General features: G+C 37.6%; 1 protein-coding gene across 1 annotated transcript; it reads right to left on the bottom strand.

Annotated features, from left to right (window-relative positions):
* Positions 1-2732: 2732 nt before the first annotated feature.
* Positions 2733-3561, bottom strand: LOC119562542 (cold shock protein 1-like). The gene is made up of 2 exons (XM_037875738.1): positions 3171-3561; positions 2733-3115 (listed from the first exon to the last, which is right to left on the bottom strand). The coding sequence occupies exons 1-2, from the start codon at positions 3438-3440 to the stop codon at positions 3107-3109; spliced, it is 279 nt and encodes a 92-aa protein (XP_037731666.1). The 5' UTR covers positions 3441-3561; the 3' UTR covers positions 2733-3106.
* Between the last annotated feature and the right edge of the window lie 14157 nt (positions 3562-17718).

Genomic DNA, 17718 nt, shown 5'->3' on the forward strand with positions numbered 1-17718 from the left:
TTTCCCTTTTGAGACACTCCGAATAAAACTTGACTTGGGTGCTGACTAACTGATCTTTGGATCGTATTATTCAGTGCGTGTTCAACTGTTTCTAAAACTGTATCCCAGAACAATCCCTTGTCTGGATCAGTCAATTTAGCGATCATGGGTCCTATGCTTCTATTTACTCTTTCGACTTGCCCATTAGCCTGCGGCGATCCAGTGGCTATCTTAATGTGTTTCACTTCGTTTTCCTCTAAGAAGTCATGAAATTCTTTAGATGTGAAGCATGTCCCACGGTCTGAGATCACGCATCGCGGCCTACTATACGACCTAAAATAGTCCTTTAATGCTACTATTGCTTCCCTAGACTTTGTAGTTTTTGCCGGATAAAGTCTTACAAACTTTGTAAATGCGTCTATAATCACCAGTACGTGTTTGTTGGCTCTACTTTTGTCTACCGGGCCATAATGGTCTATGTGTATGACATCAAAGGGAATGCTTACTTTGGGGATGCTGTGAAGGAAACCTTCGTCTTTACCAGACTTATCAGAATAGGCGATACATTTCAAACAATTATTAATGTGCCGCTTGCATTTTTCACGAACTTTAGGGAACCAGTAACTTTTTGAGATAATTTCTACCATCTTATCTATTCCAACATGTCCTAATTGATCGTGGTAACTAAAAAGAACGTGGCTTTCCATTTCGCTTGGCACATAAAATAAAAGACCATCCTTATTCTTTTTTTTGTAAATTATTCCATTCCGCATCTCATAATCCTTTAATTCTGTTTCCTTAAGTTTCTTAGCTATACTTTTGATTTTCTCATCTCTACTTTGACATATAACTAAGTTTTCTTCAAATGAATTAGAATCGATTGTCAGTATGTGTGAGTTCCTGCTAAGTGCATCGACATGCTGCATACGCTTGCCGGCGCTATGTTCTAGAGTGTAGTCATAATCTTGAAGAAAAAGTGCCCACCTGGCAATTCTTGGGCATAATTCCTTTTTATTTAACGCCAGGGTAAGAGCACTACAATCTGTAACTATTTTAAACTGTATTCCTTGAAGATAGATTCTAAAGCGTTGTAACGAGTAAACTACAGCGAGCGTTTCTAATTCGAAACTATGGTACTTCGACTCCACATCCGTCGTGCGTTTAGAAAAATAGAACACGGGGTGAAACTTACTATCTTTCTTCTTCTGCATTAAAATTGAACCAAAACCTAGGGCGCTAGCATCACAATGTAACTCTGTTGGGTCTTTTGGATTGTACAAGGCCAGAATAGGGGCTTCCAAAAGATTTACTTTTAATATTTCAAAACACTCTAACTCTTTCGCACCAAATTCGAACTTTCTGTCCTTTCTTACAAGATCATACAACGGCTTTGCTTTTGTTGAAAAATCTTTGACAAAGCGTCTGAAATAGGAGCACAGTCCGAGAAAACTTTGAACCTCATGCGTTTTTGTCGGTACAGGAAAATCTTTTACTGCTTGCATACCTTTCGAATCAGGTTTAATACCCTCTCCCGATATTATGTATCCTAAATACTTTATTTCTCTTTGAAGGAACTCACACTTGTCTAACCTAAGCTCAAGCTTGTTATCTACCAGTCGTTTAAAAACCTCCGTTAATATCTCCATATGACTCTTACTATCTTTCGTTGCTATTAAAATGTCATCCATATAAATTAGAACCTTATCTTCTTTAACCAAATCGGCAAAGATTTTGTTTACAAATCTTTGAAAAACTGCTGGTGCGTTTCGTAAACCAAATGGCATTCTAAGCCATTCATACTGACCCATAGGTGTTGTAAAAGCGGTATACTTAATTGAATCCTCGTGCATGTGCACGTGAAAGAACCCATTTTTGAGGTCTAACTTGGTAAAAATAGTTTTTTCAGACAGTTTATCAATAAGGTCATCTATTAAGGGGGTGGGGTAGTTATCTTTAAGCATGTTTTTGTTGAGGGTTCGGTAATCTACGCACATTCTTAATTCTCCAGACTTTTTCTTAACTAGAACTATAGGTGATGCATACTCAGACTCGCTTACTCTAATAATACCGTTTTTTATGTAATCGTCTAATAAATTTTGAACTTGACTTTTTTCTGCGTATGATAAACGCCTTGGAGGGTAATTAAACGGTTTAGTTTTATCAAAATTCAGTTTCATTTCCCATTTTACTAAGGGGATCTCTGGCCGTTTCGGTTTCGTATAAAACTTATCAAAAATATCTATCAGTTTTTTTCTTAACGTAAACTCACACTTGTCGCTAATATTTAACAGGTTGCTTTCGGCTGGATCAGGGTATTCAATTGACATAATTTCTGACTCGAAATGATCGCTGGGTTGGACACTTAAATTTTGACTTGACTCTATCGTTTTACACGAATCACTTTGCGTTTCTTTGTAACCACAATAAACCTTTATACTATCATTTAGACAATCATCTTTCTCACAGCTATCAGTAGCACAATCGTTTCCAGTCTGACCAACATTTGAGCAATAAAATTTAAAACTACTATCCTTCTCACTATTACCATTATCTGAGCGATCATATGCAATACAACTATCTTTTGAAAAAATATCCTTTAAACGATCATCAACCCCACTGTCATTTAAACGATCATCAGCACAACCATCGTTTGAACGATCATCAGTACAACTATCATTTGAACAATCATCAGTACAACTATCATTTGAACAATCATCAGTACAACTATCATTTGAACAATCATCAGTACAACTATCATTTGAACAATCATCAGTACAACTATCATTTGAACAATCATCAGTACAACTATCATTTGAACAATCATCAGTACAACTATCATTTGAACAATCATTTTCCCTAACAATCTTAAAGTTACAAATGTTCATAAAATCTCTTCCTAAAACAGTGCTATATGCCATCGATTCGTTTGCCACAATTAATAATTCAAAATTAAACTTCACTTTATTCATAATAACAAAACATGATATCTTTCCATATATGTCTAAAGGGCTGTGGTTCAAGCCAAAGTAATGCGACAAGTTGTTTTCATTAACGTTAACGATATTACTTCTTAGAATGTTTTCAACGCAGGATAACTTCGTAAAACTAATTGGACTCCCAGAATCGATTAGGCATTCTGTGAATAGGCACTGATTAGACTGTGAATTAAAGTAAATTTTAAACGGTCTCACATATTCATTTTTGGTTGCGTTCTTCTTCTCGTTGCAATGGGATATCAGGTGCTCCAAACTTCCGCAACCGTAGCAAGCGCCGTACGCGCGCTTAGGCTTGCGGCAGTCGGCTGCGAAGTGACCCATGGAGTTACAGTTGAAGCATCTTACAGCGGGTCCGGGCTGATTTCCAGAAACGTCTTTGTGGCGTCCAAATGCGAGAGATGGTTTCCGCAATGTTACTTTGGAGAATGCCTGCAACAGCTGGGCAGACGAATTAAAACAGTGCATGTGTGCCTGTTGTCGTAGAAGAGTATCCGGTATTCCTTCGATGATACTGTCGATTAATTCCTCGTCGTCTATTCTGATGTGTGCAGCCAACAGGGTCTTGTCGTTAAAGTACGTAGCAAAGTCTTCAGCTGGTTGCCACTTTCGCTCCTGGAACTTGCGTCTGGACATTATCTTGCTCTCTTTTGACTGAAAAGCTTCTGCGAGTTGAGTTAAGAGGTCCTGGGCTGGCAAGGACAGAAAGTTCTCAGAAGAGTACAACCAAATTTGAGCTCGGTCTTTCAACTTTGACATAACCAGCATGCGAGTTATGTCTTCGCTCAGCTTGTACATTTTTATGATCGCGTTGAGCTGTGCGATCCAAGTGTTAACTGGCACTTTGCTGTTAACAGCACCGTCAAAAGGTGGAAGCATTTCCTTCACCGTGGTCACCAAAGAGTTGTTGTTAAAAATGGTTGTATTAGGTCTGGCAGCCTCTTCAACAATATTCCCCAAATTCGATAGGGTGACATTGGTTTGATTTGGTGTGGAAACATTGTTCTGGATTTCTGGCAAGTTGCTCGTCGAAGGTGCGGTCACTCTATTCAATGGCTGACGCCGGGAAACTTCCAATTTGAGAAACTCATTTTCCAATTGGACGACTTCTAAGTGACGCTTCAGAGATTCCAATTGCATGGAAATTTCTGGAACGCACATGTTGTTGTCAGCTTCTTCGTTGTTTTGGGCTTCCAGCGATGTAGCCCCGACATCGTCCTGATCGGTTCCTTGATTTTCAGCAGTATTTGACCTTTCCTCGGGTCCAGCTTCAATGTCGGTCATGTCCTTGGGGTCCAGTACTGGACAATCTCCTCGGGCTGCGGGGTGCACACCATTCAACCGCGCTGCTAGTGTTGCCTTGGTGCCGCTTTTCGGCAACCCAAGTTTTTCCAGCCAACATCGAAGTTCTGATGCTATGTAGTCGTCCGCAGCGATGGGGTCCATGACTACAAACTATTTTAAATAACTGACTTAATAACTTTTGCTTTATTATGCTCGTAGGCAGTAAGGACGCGAGAAAAAATTTTTTTCGTGGTAATCCCACTTCTGAAATTGTAGACGGCACTTTCTGGGTGTTTCTTATTCGGCGGTCGCAGCAAAAGTGATCTTTATTGCACAGATTTGTACAGGCTTAGCCTATTTCACAAGCGTTGGGGGTATACAGTATGAGGGAGTGAGACAAGCATAGTGTTTCTTAAGAGTAACAGAGATGTTAATGTGTGTTTAATAATAGTGTGACCTAACTTAACGTAGTATGTATGTATGACAGATGCTTAGGAATATGTATGTGTGTGTGTGTGCTTGCTACACATTTATGGAAGACATTTCACAGTCAAGACAGACCATAGGCCATTAACCTACTTATTTTCGATGACAAACCCGAGCTCAAAACTGACCCGAATGAGATTAGACTTAGAAGAATATGATTTTACTGTGGAATATCTTAAGGGAAAAGACAATCATATAGCCGACGCGCTTTCAAGAATAACCATAACGGATTTAAAGAATATTCAAACGAATAATAAAATTCTGACAGTCACTACCAGAAACCAAAGTAAACAGAAAAATTCCTGCGCAGGAAAAGAAAAAGAAAAAATAGATTTGCCTAGGCAAACTCTAAATAAAGCTTCTCAGCCCAACGTATACGAAGTCATTGTAAATGACGAGGTACGAAAAGTAGTGACCTTGCGAATAACAGATTCACTATGTTTACTTAAGCATGGAAAAAAAGTTATAGCAAGAATTGATGTTAGCGATATGTACACCAATGGAATTCTCGACTTAGGTCAGTTCTTTCAAAGGCTTGAAAAAGAAGCCGGTATACTTAATATCAGCAAACTCAAAGTGGCACCGAGCGAAAAGATCTTTGACACTGAATCAATAGAATCTTTTAAAATAATGGGCAATAAAACATTACAATCTCTAAGAGTAGCGCTACTCAAGCCGGTGACCCTATTATCAAATAATGATAAAGAGAAAGAAGCATTACTGTTTACATTCCATGACGATCGAATTCAAGGAGGTCATACAGGCATAGCTAGAACATTAGCAAAGATAAAAAGGCATTATTATTGGAAAAATATGACCCGATTTATAACAAATTATATAAGAAAATGCCCAAAATGCCAAAAATCCAAAACAACCAAACATACAAAAACACCATTGACTATAACTAAAACGCCACAAATGGCTTTTGACAGGGTAATTGTGGATACGATCGGTCCACTACCTAAATCTGAACAAGGAAACGAATATGCAGTAACCCTAATCTGCGATTTAACTAAATACCTTGTGGCAATACCAATCCAAAACAAAAGTGCAAAAACAGTAGCAAAAGCTATATTCGAAGATTTTATTCTAACCTACGGTCCAATGAAGACGTTCATAACGGACATGGGAACAGAATATAAAAATTCGACAGTTGAAGAATTATGTAAAAATTTAAATATAAAAAACATAACTTCTACCGCACACCATCACCAAACTGTAGGAACCGTGGAGCGAAGCCACAGAACATTTAATGAGCTCATCCGCTCATACATCTCAGTTGATAAAACAGATTGGGATGTATGGCTCCAGTACTTCGTATATTGTTTCAACACAACACCATCTATGGCACATGACTACTGTCCATATGAGTTAATTTTTGGTAAAACTCCAAATTTACCTCAACATTTTAATAGCATAGATAAAATAAAACCTCTATATAATGTGGATGACTACGCAAAAGAATCTAAGTTTAGACTAGAACAAGCATTTAAGAGAGCTAGATTAATGCTAGAATCTCATAAAAAGAAACAAAAAATTAGATATGACAAAAATACCTTAGATTTTGATTTAAAAATAGGAGATCAGGTTTTATTGAAAAATGAAACAGGGCATAAGCTAGACTTCAAATATACTGGACCTTATAAGGTTGAAAATATAGAAGAAAATGATAACATAGTAATTTCAAATAACAAAAATAAAAAACAAACAGTACATAAGGATAGATTAAAAATTTTTATTTCATAATCACTTTAATTCTCTTATAAATATATCTCGTATAGCCATACATAAATTGAGAACCATAATTATAATGGAAATATAAAACAAAAAAAAAAAATACTTAAATATATAATACTTATTGATTCGAAAAAAAAAATTATAAATTAAATAAATAACAAAAAAAAAAAAAAAAAATATATATATATATTATTATAAAACAAGATGTTCATTTATATTTCATACACATATAGTAAGAAAATAACTTCATAGAATTACGTTATTTTTCAAAAGGAGGGAGATGTAGTATGCATGTATCATTGTAGCGAGTACCCACTGTACCGACACCAACATTGTGTTACAGTGTACTTAAACAAATACAAAAGTGCCGGTCGCTAAACTTTTGCGGCCAGCCGAAATATGAATGCGCCTCAGAGCCCAACTTGTGGGAAGTGCTAGTGTCAGCATATTCCCATGGCCTGAGTGCGGACACATACAAAGCATGCATGTACAACTCCTCTCGCGCTCTCAGTGCTACCAGCACAAATACAATTGAGAGCATATACTTCAATATATATGACGGCCGCTGCCAATGTTTGCAGGCAGCGCAGCCGCAAATAGCTAGCTGTAAATTATTCATATTTTGACCATTGCCCAATAAAGACCGTGATCACGGAAATCGTAACTAATGACAACTCTATTAATGAATGAATGATGGCTAATACAACAACCGCCTGTTCTAAGTCAGCCTTACCCAGGTACAGCAAATCTCTGCCCGTGTTGACCTGTCCCTTCTCCGCAGCTTGTGGGATTTTAGTATGGAGACATTTAATAAGAACAACAAAAACAACAACGCCAAGCGAGAGCCCAACAGTCTTAAATAGCCGGAAGTCGCAACCAGCGACGATAGGACGAGCAAGAACACTGCTCCGAGCCAGGCCAGCGAACAACGCAGCTGAGGGGAGCGCCAAAGCTGGTCATGTGGTGAGCACCAGGGCCGAGGAGCTCAAGAGGACACCACCTATCCAAGCAGGACCTCTGAAACGCAAGAAAGCATTCCGTATCCTCAACCGTCTGGCCACCAACCCCATACGTGAGGATCAGACGTCGAAATTGGATTACCAGAAAATCCAAGAAGACATAGCCTGGGCAAAGGCGGTAATACCAGTCTTCTATCTGGCTCACGACTATGACGGGCCATTACCAAACACCACAACACAACAACTCATACATGCACACAAGGGCGGTCCACATTTGTATGGAAATTTTTAAGGTCCTACTCTCACCCGCCTATACGGTGCGCTTTGAGGTATTAAATGTAAACCAAAGTAAATTGTTTGAAAAAAAAAAAGTTTTAGGGTCTGCGAAGTTTATAACTCATGCGCACTGTTGTTCCAAATTCGTTTGTCAACTTTCCGAACTACTTTGAAAGCTTAAAAAATTTAAAAACTTTTCTAGTTGCTAAAACCAGAATTTACATGGTCGTACAAGATCGAATTGGACTAAATTTTTGAAAATATTGACAATAAGGTATTAAAATCCTCGAGTTGCATAATAAGTCATTTAAAACATTTCGCAAATAATTTTATTTATTTTTGAAAAAACCGTTACATAAATGGACCTTCTGTAAACACTTATATACCCAAAATAGGAAGGACAAAGAAGACAATACTCAGTTATATACGTTTATTTATTATTTAAAAACTGCCATCAGTTACATTGCCATCACTTTCTTCCGACAAAGCAGATGAAGATGCCAGGGCATAGTTAATATTAAAGCGTTCATTCAACATGATTCTGAAACGGCTTTCCCCGTTTCGGTGAAGCTCTCCTTTTTTATTAACATTTTTTTAGGCTAAAATAATCTTTGTGAAGCCGCGATATGGATTTAATAATATGATGGTGAGGCCGGACTGGAATACCCCTTTGACTCCAAATGGTAACTAGCATTTGTGTTACATCTTTAGCGCTTTGTAACAAAGTTTTTCCGGAAAATCTAGTTCAATACAGGACACTAAATAATACGGACTTCTTAGATGGTAAATCCGTTGTGTCAAATTCGGATCTTACAAGGTGAGTTCCAAAGAAAACAGGACTTTAAAAAAAAGACAGAACAAATTGTTTTTTCGGCAAAATCAATTTATTTTATTCAAAATAGTCTCCTTCTGCTTTAATACAGCGTATTGCACGGTCCAAAAGCATGTCGAACGAGTGTTTTAGCTCGTTGCCCGGTATGGCCCCCAGTATGCCGGTGCAAGCCATTTGAATGGCCTCTACGTCTGCATAACGCTTTCCTTTCATCGGAAAATGCATTTTTCCGAAAAGGTAAAAGTCGCACGGTGCCATATCAGGTGAATACGGGGAGTGTTTGATGGTTAAAATGTGATTTTTGGTCAAATAGTCGGACACAAGCGTCGATCGATGAGACGGCGCATTATCGTGCAACAAACGCAAACTTCCATCTTCGCGATATTCGGGCCGAGCACGTCGAATACGGCGCACCAAACGCTTCAAAACTCCAAGGTAGAATACCGCATAAACGTTATGGCCGGGTGGAACAAATTCTTTGTGGACAATACCCTTGGAATCATAAAAACAAATCAGCATTGTCTTCACTTTTGACTTCTCCAGGCGCGATTTTTTGGATTTTGGCTCGTCCATCATTTATGTCCTCACGACCACTTTGAAAACGTTGAAACCACTCGTGCACTCTGCTACGGGATAGGCAATCATCGCCATAAACTTGTTTCATCAATTGAAACGTTTCGGTAAAAGTTTTACCAATTTTAAAACAAAATTTAATGTTGGCTCTTTGTTCGAAGCTCATTTTCGCACCGATGACAAAAACATACTGACACTTAAAACGCAATAACCTCACTTCCAATATATGAAATGTCATGAAATTTTTACCGGAAGTCGATAAACGATAGCAGATTCTAACGCACCAGTCGACATATAGATGGCGCCACTAGAGGGCGCTAGATTCAAAAAGTCCTGTTTACTTTGGAACTCACCTTGTAGATGTCCAACCAAAAACATTTCAAAATTGTCCATTTTATACTAATATTGATTGAGCTAAGAATTTTGACAAAGTTGGGGGTGGGAAATCGATTTTTTCGAAAAATGTTCTGGCTGAAATGAGTATGAGTAATTTTAAAGCAAACTTTGGGGACGATTCGCAAGGTCTAAATCTCAACAAAAATTTTTTTATATTTTTGATTACATTTTTACAGACACTAATCAATTTAATATGGTGAGAACTAGTTTTCATTTTTTGGACCACCCTAATGCACACTCATCTAAGGAACTCATCCTGGGAGGGGACGCTAACTCACATCACACGCAACAGGGAAGTACAAACACAAACGAAAGGGGTGAGTTACCCTACGACTATCTCCTTCAATCAAATCTATTCATCTGCAACAACGGTAATGACCCAACTTACATCACTAGAAATAGGAGGGAAGTTTTAGACATTACATGAATATGTGATCCCCTACCTAACCAGCTAGAAGAGTTGAAGGTGGGGATCGAACACTCATTCTTAGACCACCGATACATAAAATTTACAATATCTCTAGACTGTCTTCCCGCGGAGAACATTACTAATCTAAGATTAACCAACTGGGGATACTACAAAAATCTCCTCTCCACCTACGCACTTACTCAACGGTCAAGGATTAGAAAACTCAGCTTAAGACTTTCACTGACATCTGCGGTGAGGCCATAAAATCCAGACTCAGAAAATTTTTAGCAAAATCTCCAGCAACCATTGGCTACCTACAATCCAATGCTGACAGCTGGACGGAAAACAATCAGGAAGTCCTCGAACTCCTGTTAAACACCCAAGCAGTGGAGGACCTCTACATAGAGGAGAACCTTGACGACCAGAGCATAGACAACATTTTAAACCGTGGCCGCATTAAGTGGGCTATTAACTCTTTTAAGCCCTTCAAATCCCCCGGCCCGGAGGGGTTCTTCCCGGCCCAACTACAACGGACATTAGATATATCCCTACCCTGGCTGACAGCCATCTTCCACGACTGCCTTGTACTAAACCACATTCCAACAATGTGGCTGGACGTTAAAGTAATTTTTATACTGGCAAGCCCTCCCACACCAACCCAAAGGACTTCCGCCCGATAAGTCTCTCTTCCTTCTTGTTGAAGACCCTGGAAAGGCTAATTGACATCCATATCAGGTTAACCATCAACCCAAGCCCAACCCCAAGCAGATCTACAGATACCGCCCTCCACTTTCAATTATTTATTACAGAGAGAGGTTTCCGTAATAAGTAATACTCTCTGGCAGCGTTTCTAGACATAGAAGGCGCCTTCAACAACGTCACCCCAACGGCTATCACTGGCGCTCTGACTGAACTGGGCATTGAGCGACCCATAGTGGGACTTATACAAACCATGCTTACCAGGAATGTCAGCAGAGGAACCCTACAAGGGGGAGTACTCTCACCTCATCTATGGTTTATAGTGGTCAACAAACGACTATCACTTCTAGAAGAAGCGGGCATTAAAGTGGTAGCCTACGCGGATGACGTGGTTATCCTTCTGCAGGGTAAATTCCCTCAAGCTCTGTGCAATCTGATGGAGACATCCCTATCCATCCTTTCAAGATGACAGCTGATTGTGGACTGGGAGTTAACCAAGAAAAGACCGAACTAGTTCTTTTTACAAGGAAGTATAAGATACCAAATCTAACTCTCCCAAAATTACACCAAACACGTCTAGCCCTCAGCAACCAAGCAAAGTACTTAGGTGTCATCCTTGACAAGAAGCTCCACTGGAAAGACAACATCCTAGATCGCAAACGGAAAGCGGCCATAGCACTCTTCGCTTGTAAGAAAGCCATAGGGATCACCTCAGGATCCTTCACAAGATCCAAGGAAGCGCAGAGCTCTGCATCAGTGGGGCGCTCCGCACCACCGCCACTGAAGCACTAAACACAATCCTCGACCTTGAACCCCTGGACCTACTTGCCAAAAGCTGGCATCTGCAACCGCGCATGGGCAACAGGCTCAATGGGTCACTCTAGGATCCTAACAAATGATATATCCATACCATATATTACAGACTACGTTCCACCCATAGTCAACTTCGAAAGAAGATACAAGATCTTCATGCTTACCCGTACAGACTGGGACAATCTCCCACACCAATTTGAAAACGCTGTCAACTGAAACATCATGCGCGAAATCACCAAGATGAGTTTCCTATAGCCACAAAAATTTTGCTAGAGGACGACGATGTCCTCACCGGCGCTGAAACTAAAGACGAATCACTCAGCCGCCATGACGAACTCATCAAGCTGATTTCCAAGACTAAACTTAAGATTGGCAAATGGGTGCCGAACATCAGCTGCATCAGCCACACCAGCCAAGACAAGCTCCCAATAACCAGTGCTAGAAGATCTGTCCTACAAAGCTTCACTTTCTATTCGGCATGTGTTGTCAGATGTCTCACGAACATTTGATACTGATACAGTTCAAGATCTTTTTCAAAGAACTCTAGCCTCTTGACCTGGCCTGGGATTCCAAATTCCCATTGAAGCTTGCTGAGTGGTGGCAGACCTGTCGCAACGCTTCTAACCAAATCACACACTTAACGAGTCTACGTAATGTGCACAACGAATAAGGAAAAATCGAATAACATTAAATTACAATGCAGACGGCACCTTCTTGGTGTCTCTTAAGGCAGCCACTAAAGCAAAAAAGTCTTCCTCAACTGGAACTCTGTGGCGCGCTATAGCTTACTCGTCTTCTCCGAGCTGTAAACGAAGGCTTGCATAACGAGGATGTTATTGTGCATGCCTGGGCCAATTCCACAATTGTACTTTCGTGGTTGTCGCACACTTCGTCAAAACTGAAGGCCTTTATCGCCAACCGTACTTCGGAGATCCTGAATGTCAATATCATGAGCTACGAGCTGTGGTGGTAGGGCCCACATTGGCTGAACCGCAACGATCTGCTTGCTACAAAGCTGCTTATTGGGTGCTCAAGAGAGTCGACTCAAGAGTGTCGAAAATAGGATGATGCAATTTGTCAATTAAAATTGATATTGAAAATCGGCCGGAAATTGGTGTTTCCGTTAGCGGACTTTAGGGATCGCTTTGAGGATCTTGTGTTTACGCTAGCGGCCTTCAGGGCTCACTCTGGGGCTCTGATGTTTACAATATCAGCTTGGATGTTTATAGTATCCTCATGATGCGGAGTCTGTGAAACTGATGTGGATGGGAATAATTTGGAGCCGTATCTCGGAGTCAGTCAGAGTTATTTGGAAATGATCTCTTGGCTCAAAGTTTTTTAAAAATTGGGTAAGTGCCCCTAAGTAATGTGTTATATAACTCCCCCATTCTAAATTAAATCGTCCCAATTCATTGGAACTGATGGGTATAGTGAATGTAATTGATTGGTCAATTCCACAATGAAATTTCTTCTAGGGTATTTTCAATATCGGGAATATTATTTTTTTTATTGTCGGAAATATTACTTTCTGGTTGAATTTCTATATGGTTTTGCCAAGTTTTGAATATTAAAAATGTTCTGTATTTGATTATATCCATGATTATTATTTTAAACAAAAACACCTCTTAGCGAGGCAAAAATCTAGTGACGATCGCACCTTCAGCAAACACAAAAGTTCTGATATCAACTTTTGTGACCAAAATGTATTATACAATTTACTAAACAAATACAATTTCTTAATTTTTTACATTCGGCACGCTTTATTAAAATTGTACAGCTAATCCCAAGAATATTGAATTTTTTTCCCAAACGAATTAAAATTGTTACAGTCTTTGTATGCAATCCATTTAGGTTTTGCAATATCTTTTGGTACCACTAGTTATGATCGCAGAGTAGTGATGCAGTGGGCTTCGTCACAAAGGGGACTGCCGTCAACAGTCATGTTAGTTTTCACATAAGTGTACCTCAATGCCATGATCAGAAGTCATGTATAAATTAAAAATTAATTCAATAGTGCTTTTACTTGTATTCCGCTGTAAAGGTGGGTATTTCGCATGCAATTCTGTGGATCGCACACTTAAAGATTTTTTCACAGTGTAAACAATTATTTAAAAAAAGATTGATAATTTAGTTTTCGTCAAAAGTTTTTAGCGCAGAGAAGGAATAAAAGTCGTTTCGAAAGGCGTACAAAGTATTTCGAAAATCCTTTCTAACGACATATAGCACAAGCCTGTAGCTTTAGTAGTTCACAAGTTACGGATGTACAAAATTTAGCTATTGATAGCTGTTTTATCGCAAAACTAAAGTGGTAGAACTGATGTTTCTAATATTGAGCTGTTTAACATCGTCTAGAATTTTCCAAACTCTTAAGTAACGTTTTGGGCCAAACTGACAAACTAATTGATTTTTTAAGTCTTTTTATGCATTCCTTTTGAAATACTTTGCGATATATAAATGTAAATATGATTAATATTAACGTAACTGGTATTTGAGTTTGTTTGATTTAAATAAAAGGATTTAGTATGTTAATATTATCAAATAAGAGTTCCGAATCAAATGAAATAATATATTCGGATATTAAAAAATCAGTACATTTTCGAGCTGGTATGTATTCCAATATCTTATTGTCTACATTGCCATTAAAAGTTATTAAATATGATTCATTTAAATGAGTGTCATTTACTGTTTTTTGTCCATTTATGAAAATGGCTCCATCCTGGATTACATCTACATTTTCATTTTTATACCCTTGCAGAAGGTACAGGGTTGCCCATATTCGACGGACCCATCTGACGACGCCATAACTTTTGACAGAGATGCCAGATCGCTTAATGACATACCGCGTTTGAAGCGTCAGTCCAAGCAGATTTTTACCATGGAACAATACACGCCACGCGAGCGCTCTGAAATAGTTGAAATTTACATTCAACAGAACAAGTCAATTGTGAAAACTCAACGTGCTTTTAAAAAATTAAAAAATATGAAAAGTGCGCCTTCTAAGAACACCATTAAGCGTTTATACGAAAAATTTACGACTGGTGAGGCTCTTTCTAATCCGAAGAGGCCAAATAAAAGTCGACCAAGGCGATCGGACGAGAATATCGCTGCCGTACGAGCCAGTGTTGAGATGTCCCCAAGAACATCCCAAAAACGCCGTTCTCAGCAGTTGGGCATGGCCACCGCGTTCGCCCGATTTGACGCCGCCTGACTTCTTCTTGTGTGGATATTTGAAGTCAAAGGTTTATGTTAACAAGCCAAGGACCCTAGAAGAGCTCAAGGACAACATTCGTGAAGAAATAGCCGCTATTCCGGCCGAAATGTTGGCGAAAACGATGGAAAATGCTGCAAAAAGGGCACAATACGCCATCAACGCCAGAGGCGGCCATTTGAAAGATATCATATTCAAAAATTGATGTAAACAAATCTACTTGGAACAAATTAAATGATTAAGATTGCCAACCGCCAAATTTTTATTTTTTTCTTTGATTTAAAAAAAAAAACATGGGTCCGTCGAATATGGGCAACCCTGTATTATGATTTCAGTCAGAAGTTTCCAACGCAGTGAAGGAGACGTTTCCGACCCCATAAAGTATATGTATTCTTGATCAGCATCACTAGACGAGTCGATCTAGCCATGTCCGTCTGTCCGTCCGTTTCTTCGCAAACTAGTCTCTCAGTTTGAAAGTTATCGGGCTGAAACTTTACCAAAAGTCTTCTTTCTTTTGCAGGTTGTATATAAGTGGGAAAAATTATACCTTTGGTGGTTTCTAACATATAACCTCCTACGCTTGGAAATAACATTTTTTTAACAATTCTGAATTTCGAATTTAATTTTATCAAAAGCGGACGACTATTTCATATAGCTGCCATAGGAACGATCGGAAAATTGGTGGGAAAATAATATGAACCAAATTATAGCTTCGGTGTTTTTTGACATACTATCTTATACTATTGGGAATATCATTTTTTGAATTTTTAAAAATTTTGAATTATACTTAATAATTATAACTGCAAGGGTATACAAACTTTGGTTTGCCGAAGTTAACTTCCTTTCTTGTTTTCTCTAATTTTGTTACATCGAAAATTTTCTCCTAGTAACTTGGTAAAACAAGAACATTCAGAGCTTATTGTGCAATAATTATTTAATATTTCTGTGTTAGTATTAGATATTACGTAATACTCATTTATACATTTTGCGACGTGATTATCAACGATCGGTAATAATAGGGTATTTTATGTATATGTTAATAAGATCTTGGTGCAAAGCGATTTAAAATTCAGATATATCCAAAAGGTCAGTTATAATTACAGGTTTTTGTTCATGTTTATATGTCTTCATTGTTTGGAATTTTTGTTTTAAATTCATCAATTTTTGATAGTCTAATTGTGTCTATTAAATTCATAAGAGCGTAAGTAAGATAGACAGATATTTTCTAAGTGAAAATTCTTGATTTTTTAAGGCTTTTTTAAATTCATCAGATAAAGATTTTATTTCTTTGAATATTTTAAAATTAATAACGAACTAATTATTATTATTTTACATTAAATCATCGATTTTATTTTAGGCTGTTATAAAATCATAATGGTCTGGTGTTCCTGCTATCCATTTCCCAATGGTGCCTAAATCATTAATACCTTTTCTTAATATATTGGATATTATTTGCGAGATAAGAAATTTTAGATCATGGGATAATTCCCAAAGAAAATTCTGGCTGTCGTAATTTTTTTTAAAGTTCTGTTTCGAGATTATTTATATCTCTATAAAAACTTATACTAGTCATATGAAATAATTCTGCGTATGATTCATAAATAAAAACATCTTTGGTATCCTTGTACAGAAGGAAATCATGGTTTGTATAATCCATAATTTCTGATATGGTTGTAGCTACCAGCAATACTAAATACATTTTTGATATCATCATCTGGAATATGGCACAAATTATTTAATATATTTTTTATTTTTTGTTATTTATAAAAACTTTATTAGAATGATTTTCCTTAACTACTTATTTTTTTACATCTAGAATTAAGCTTGTACCTTTCCCCGTGTTTCTTTTCGTAGATTACTTACCTTGTCTTTCTTTATTGAGAAAATAGATCATTTTCACTTGAGCTTGTTGCAATAATTTAGGTTTGATTATGTTTGATTTAATTAAGTTTTATCTCAAAAGGTCGTTGGTTTGATATAGAGTGAAATAAATTATATTTTTGTGCTACTCTAATTATAATTTCGGAATAATCAATCAAATTAAGCTCGTCTTTAATGCAGCGATCAATTTCTGTTAAAGAAGAGTGCGCCCTTTCTATTTGTCGGTTGGAGGTACTATGACGAGAATCCGCAAAGAAAAAAGATATCCCGTTTCTTTGTGCAAAAGATTTAAATTGGGATGATGAAAGTCTTGGCTCGTTATCTATCATCAAGGTTTTGGCTAATGGGATGTTGCAAAATTTGTGAAATTATCTTTTCTATATTTAGTTCATTCGGAATTTCTTTTAAGACTCAGTATTTTGAATAAGAATCTATACAAGAAATGAATATAAGATTTTGGGCACAAATATGCCAAGATGCAACCATTCACCTTCTCGATCAGGAATAGGATTTTGTACTGGCTGTCAGTTATATTCGTTTTTATTGCAGATAGTGCAATTTTTTATTTACTCATTTAGTTTCTTGTTTAAATTAGGCCAATAATATAGTCGAAATATTTGTTTATAATTTTCATCAAGCACTCTATGAGAGATTCTGTGATTATAAGCTATCTGTCTTCAGCGTTTTCGGCATCCTGGACAAATGTTTTTGTGTATAAAACTGTATTGTTTTTGAATTTGAATTCTATGTAAGTCCTCAGAATACAGTGAACTCCTATTGGTATATTAGGTGGAATATATTCCCTCTTGATTGATATTAAATTTTCTGGAGTGTCATAAGCATTTCCAAGCACATATATCGACTGATGTAATGTATACCTCCCAGTTGCTGAGAAATTGTTGCTTAAACTGGTTTAAGGGTTTGCCCGATTGGATACTTTCCGTTAAGTTGTTTATTTGGATTCTTGATAAAGCATCCGCAACAACATTTGTTGCTTCTGGCTTATAAATAATTTCGGGTGATTAACTTTCAATGAAGGAATACCATCTCTTCATTTCGATATTTCGATTTTTTGAGTAATTAAAATTGAAAGAGGTTGATGATCTGTGTAAATCTCGATGTTGTTAACCCCATATACACTTGCCAGAATAAAGTATGCGTACAAAAATTTCCAGGAACTTTAGAGTTAAAAA

The sequence above is a fragment of the Drosophila subpulchrella genome, unplaced genomic scaffold (genome assembly GCF_014743375.2).
Source record: "Drosophila subpulchrella strain 33 F10 #4 breed RU33 unplaced genomic scaffold, RU_Dsub_v1.1 Primary Assembly Seq56, whole genome shotgun sequence".
Classification (NCBI taxonomy): domain Eukaryota; kingdom Metazoa; phylum Arthropoda; class Insecta; order Diptera; family Drosophilidae; genus Drosophila; species Drosophila subpulchrella.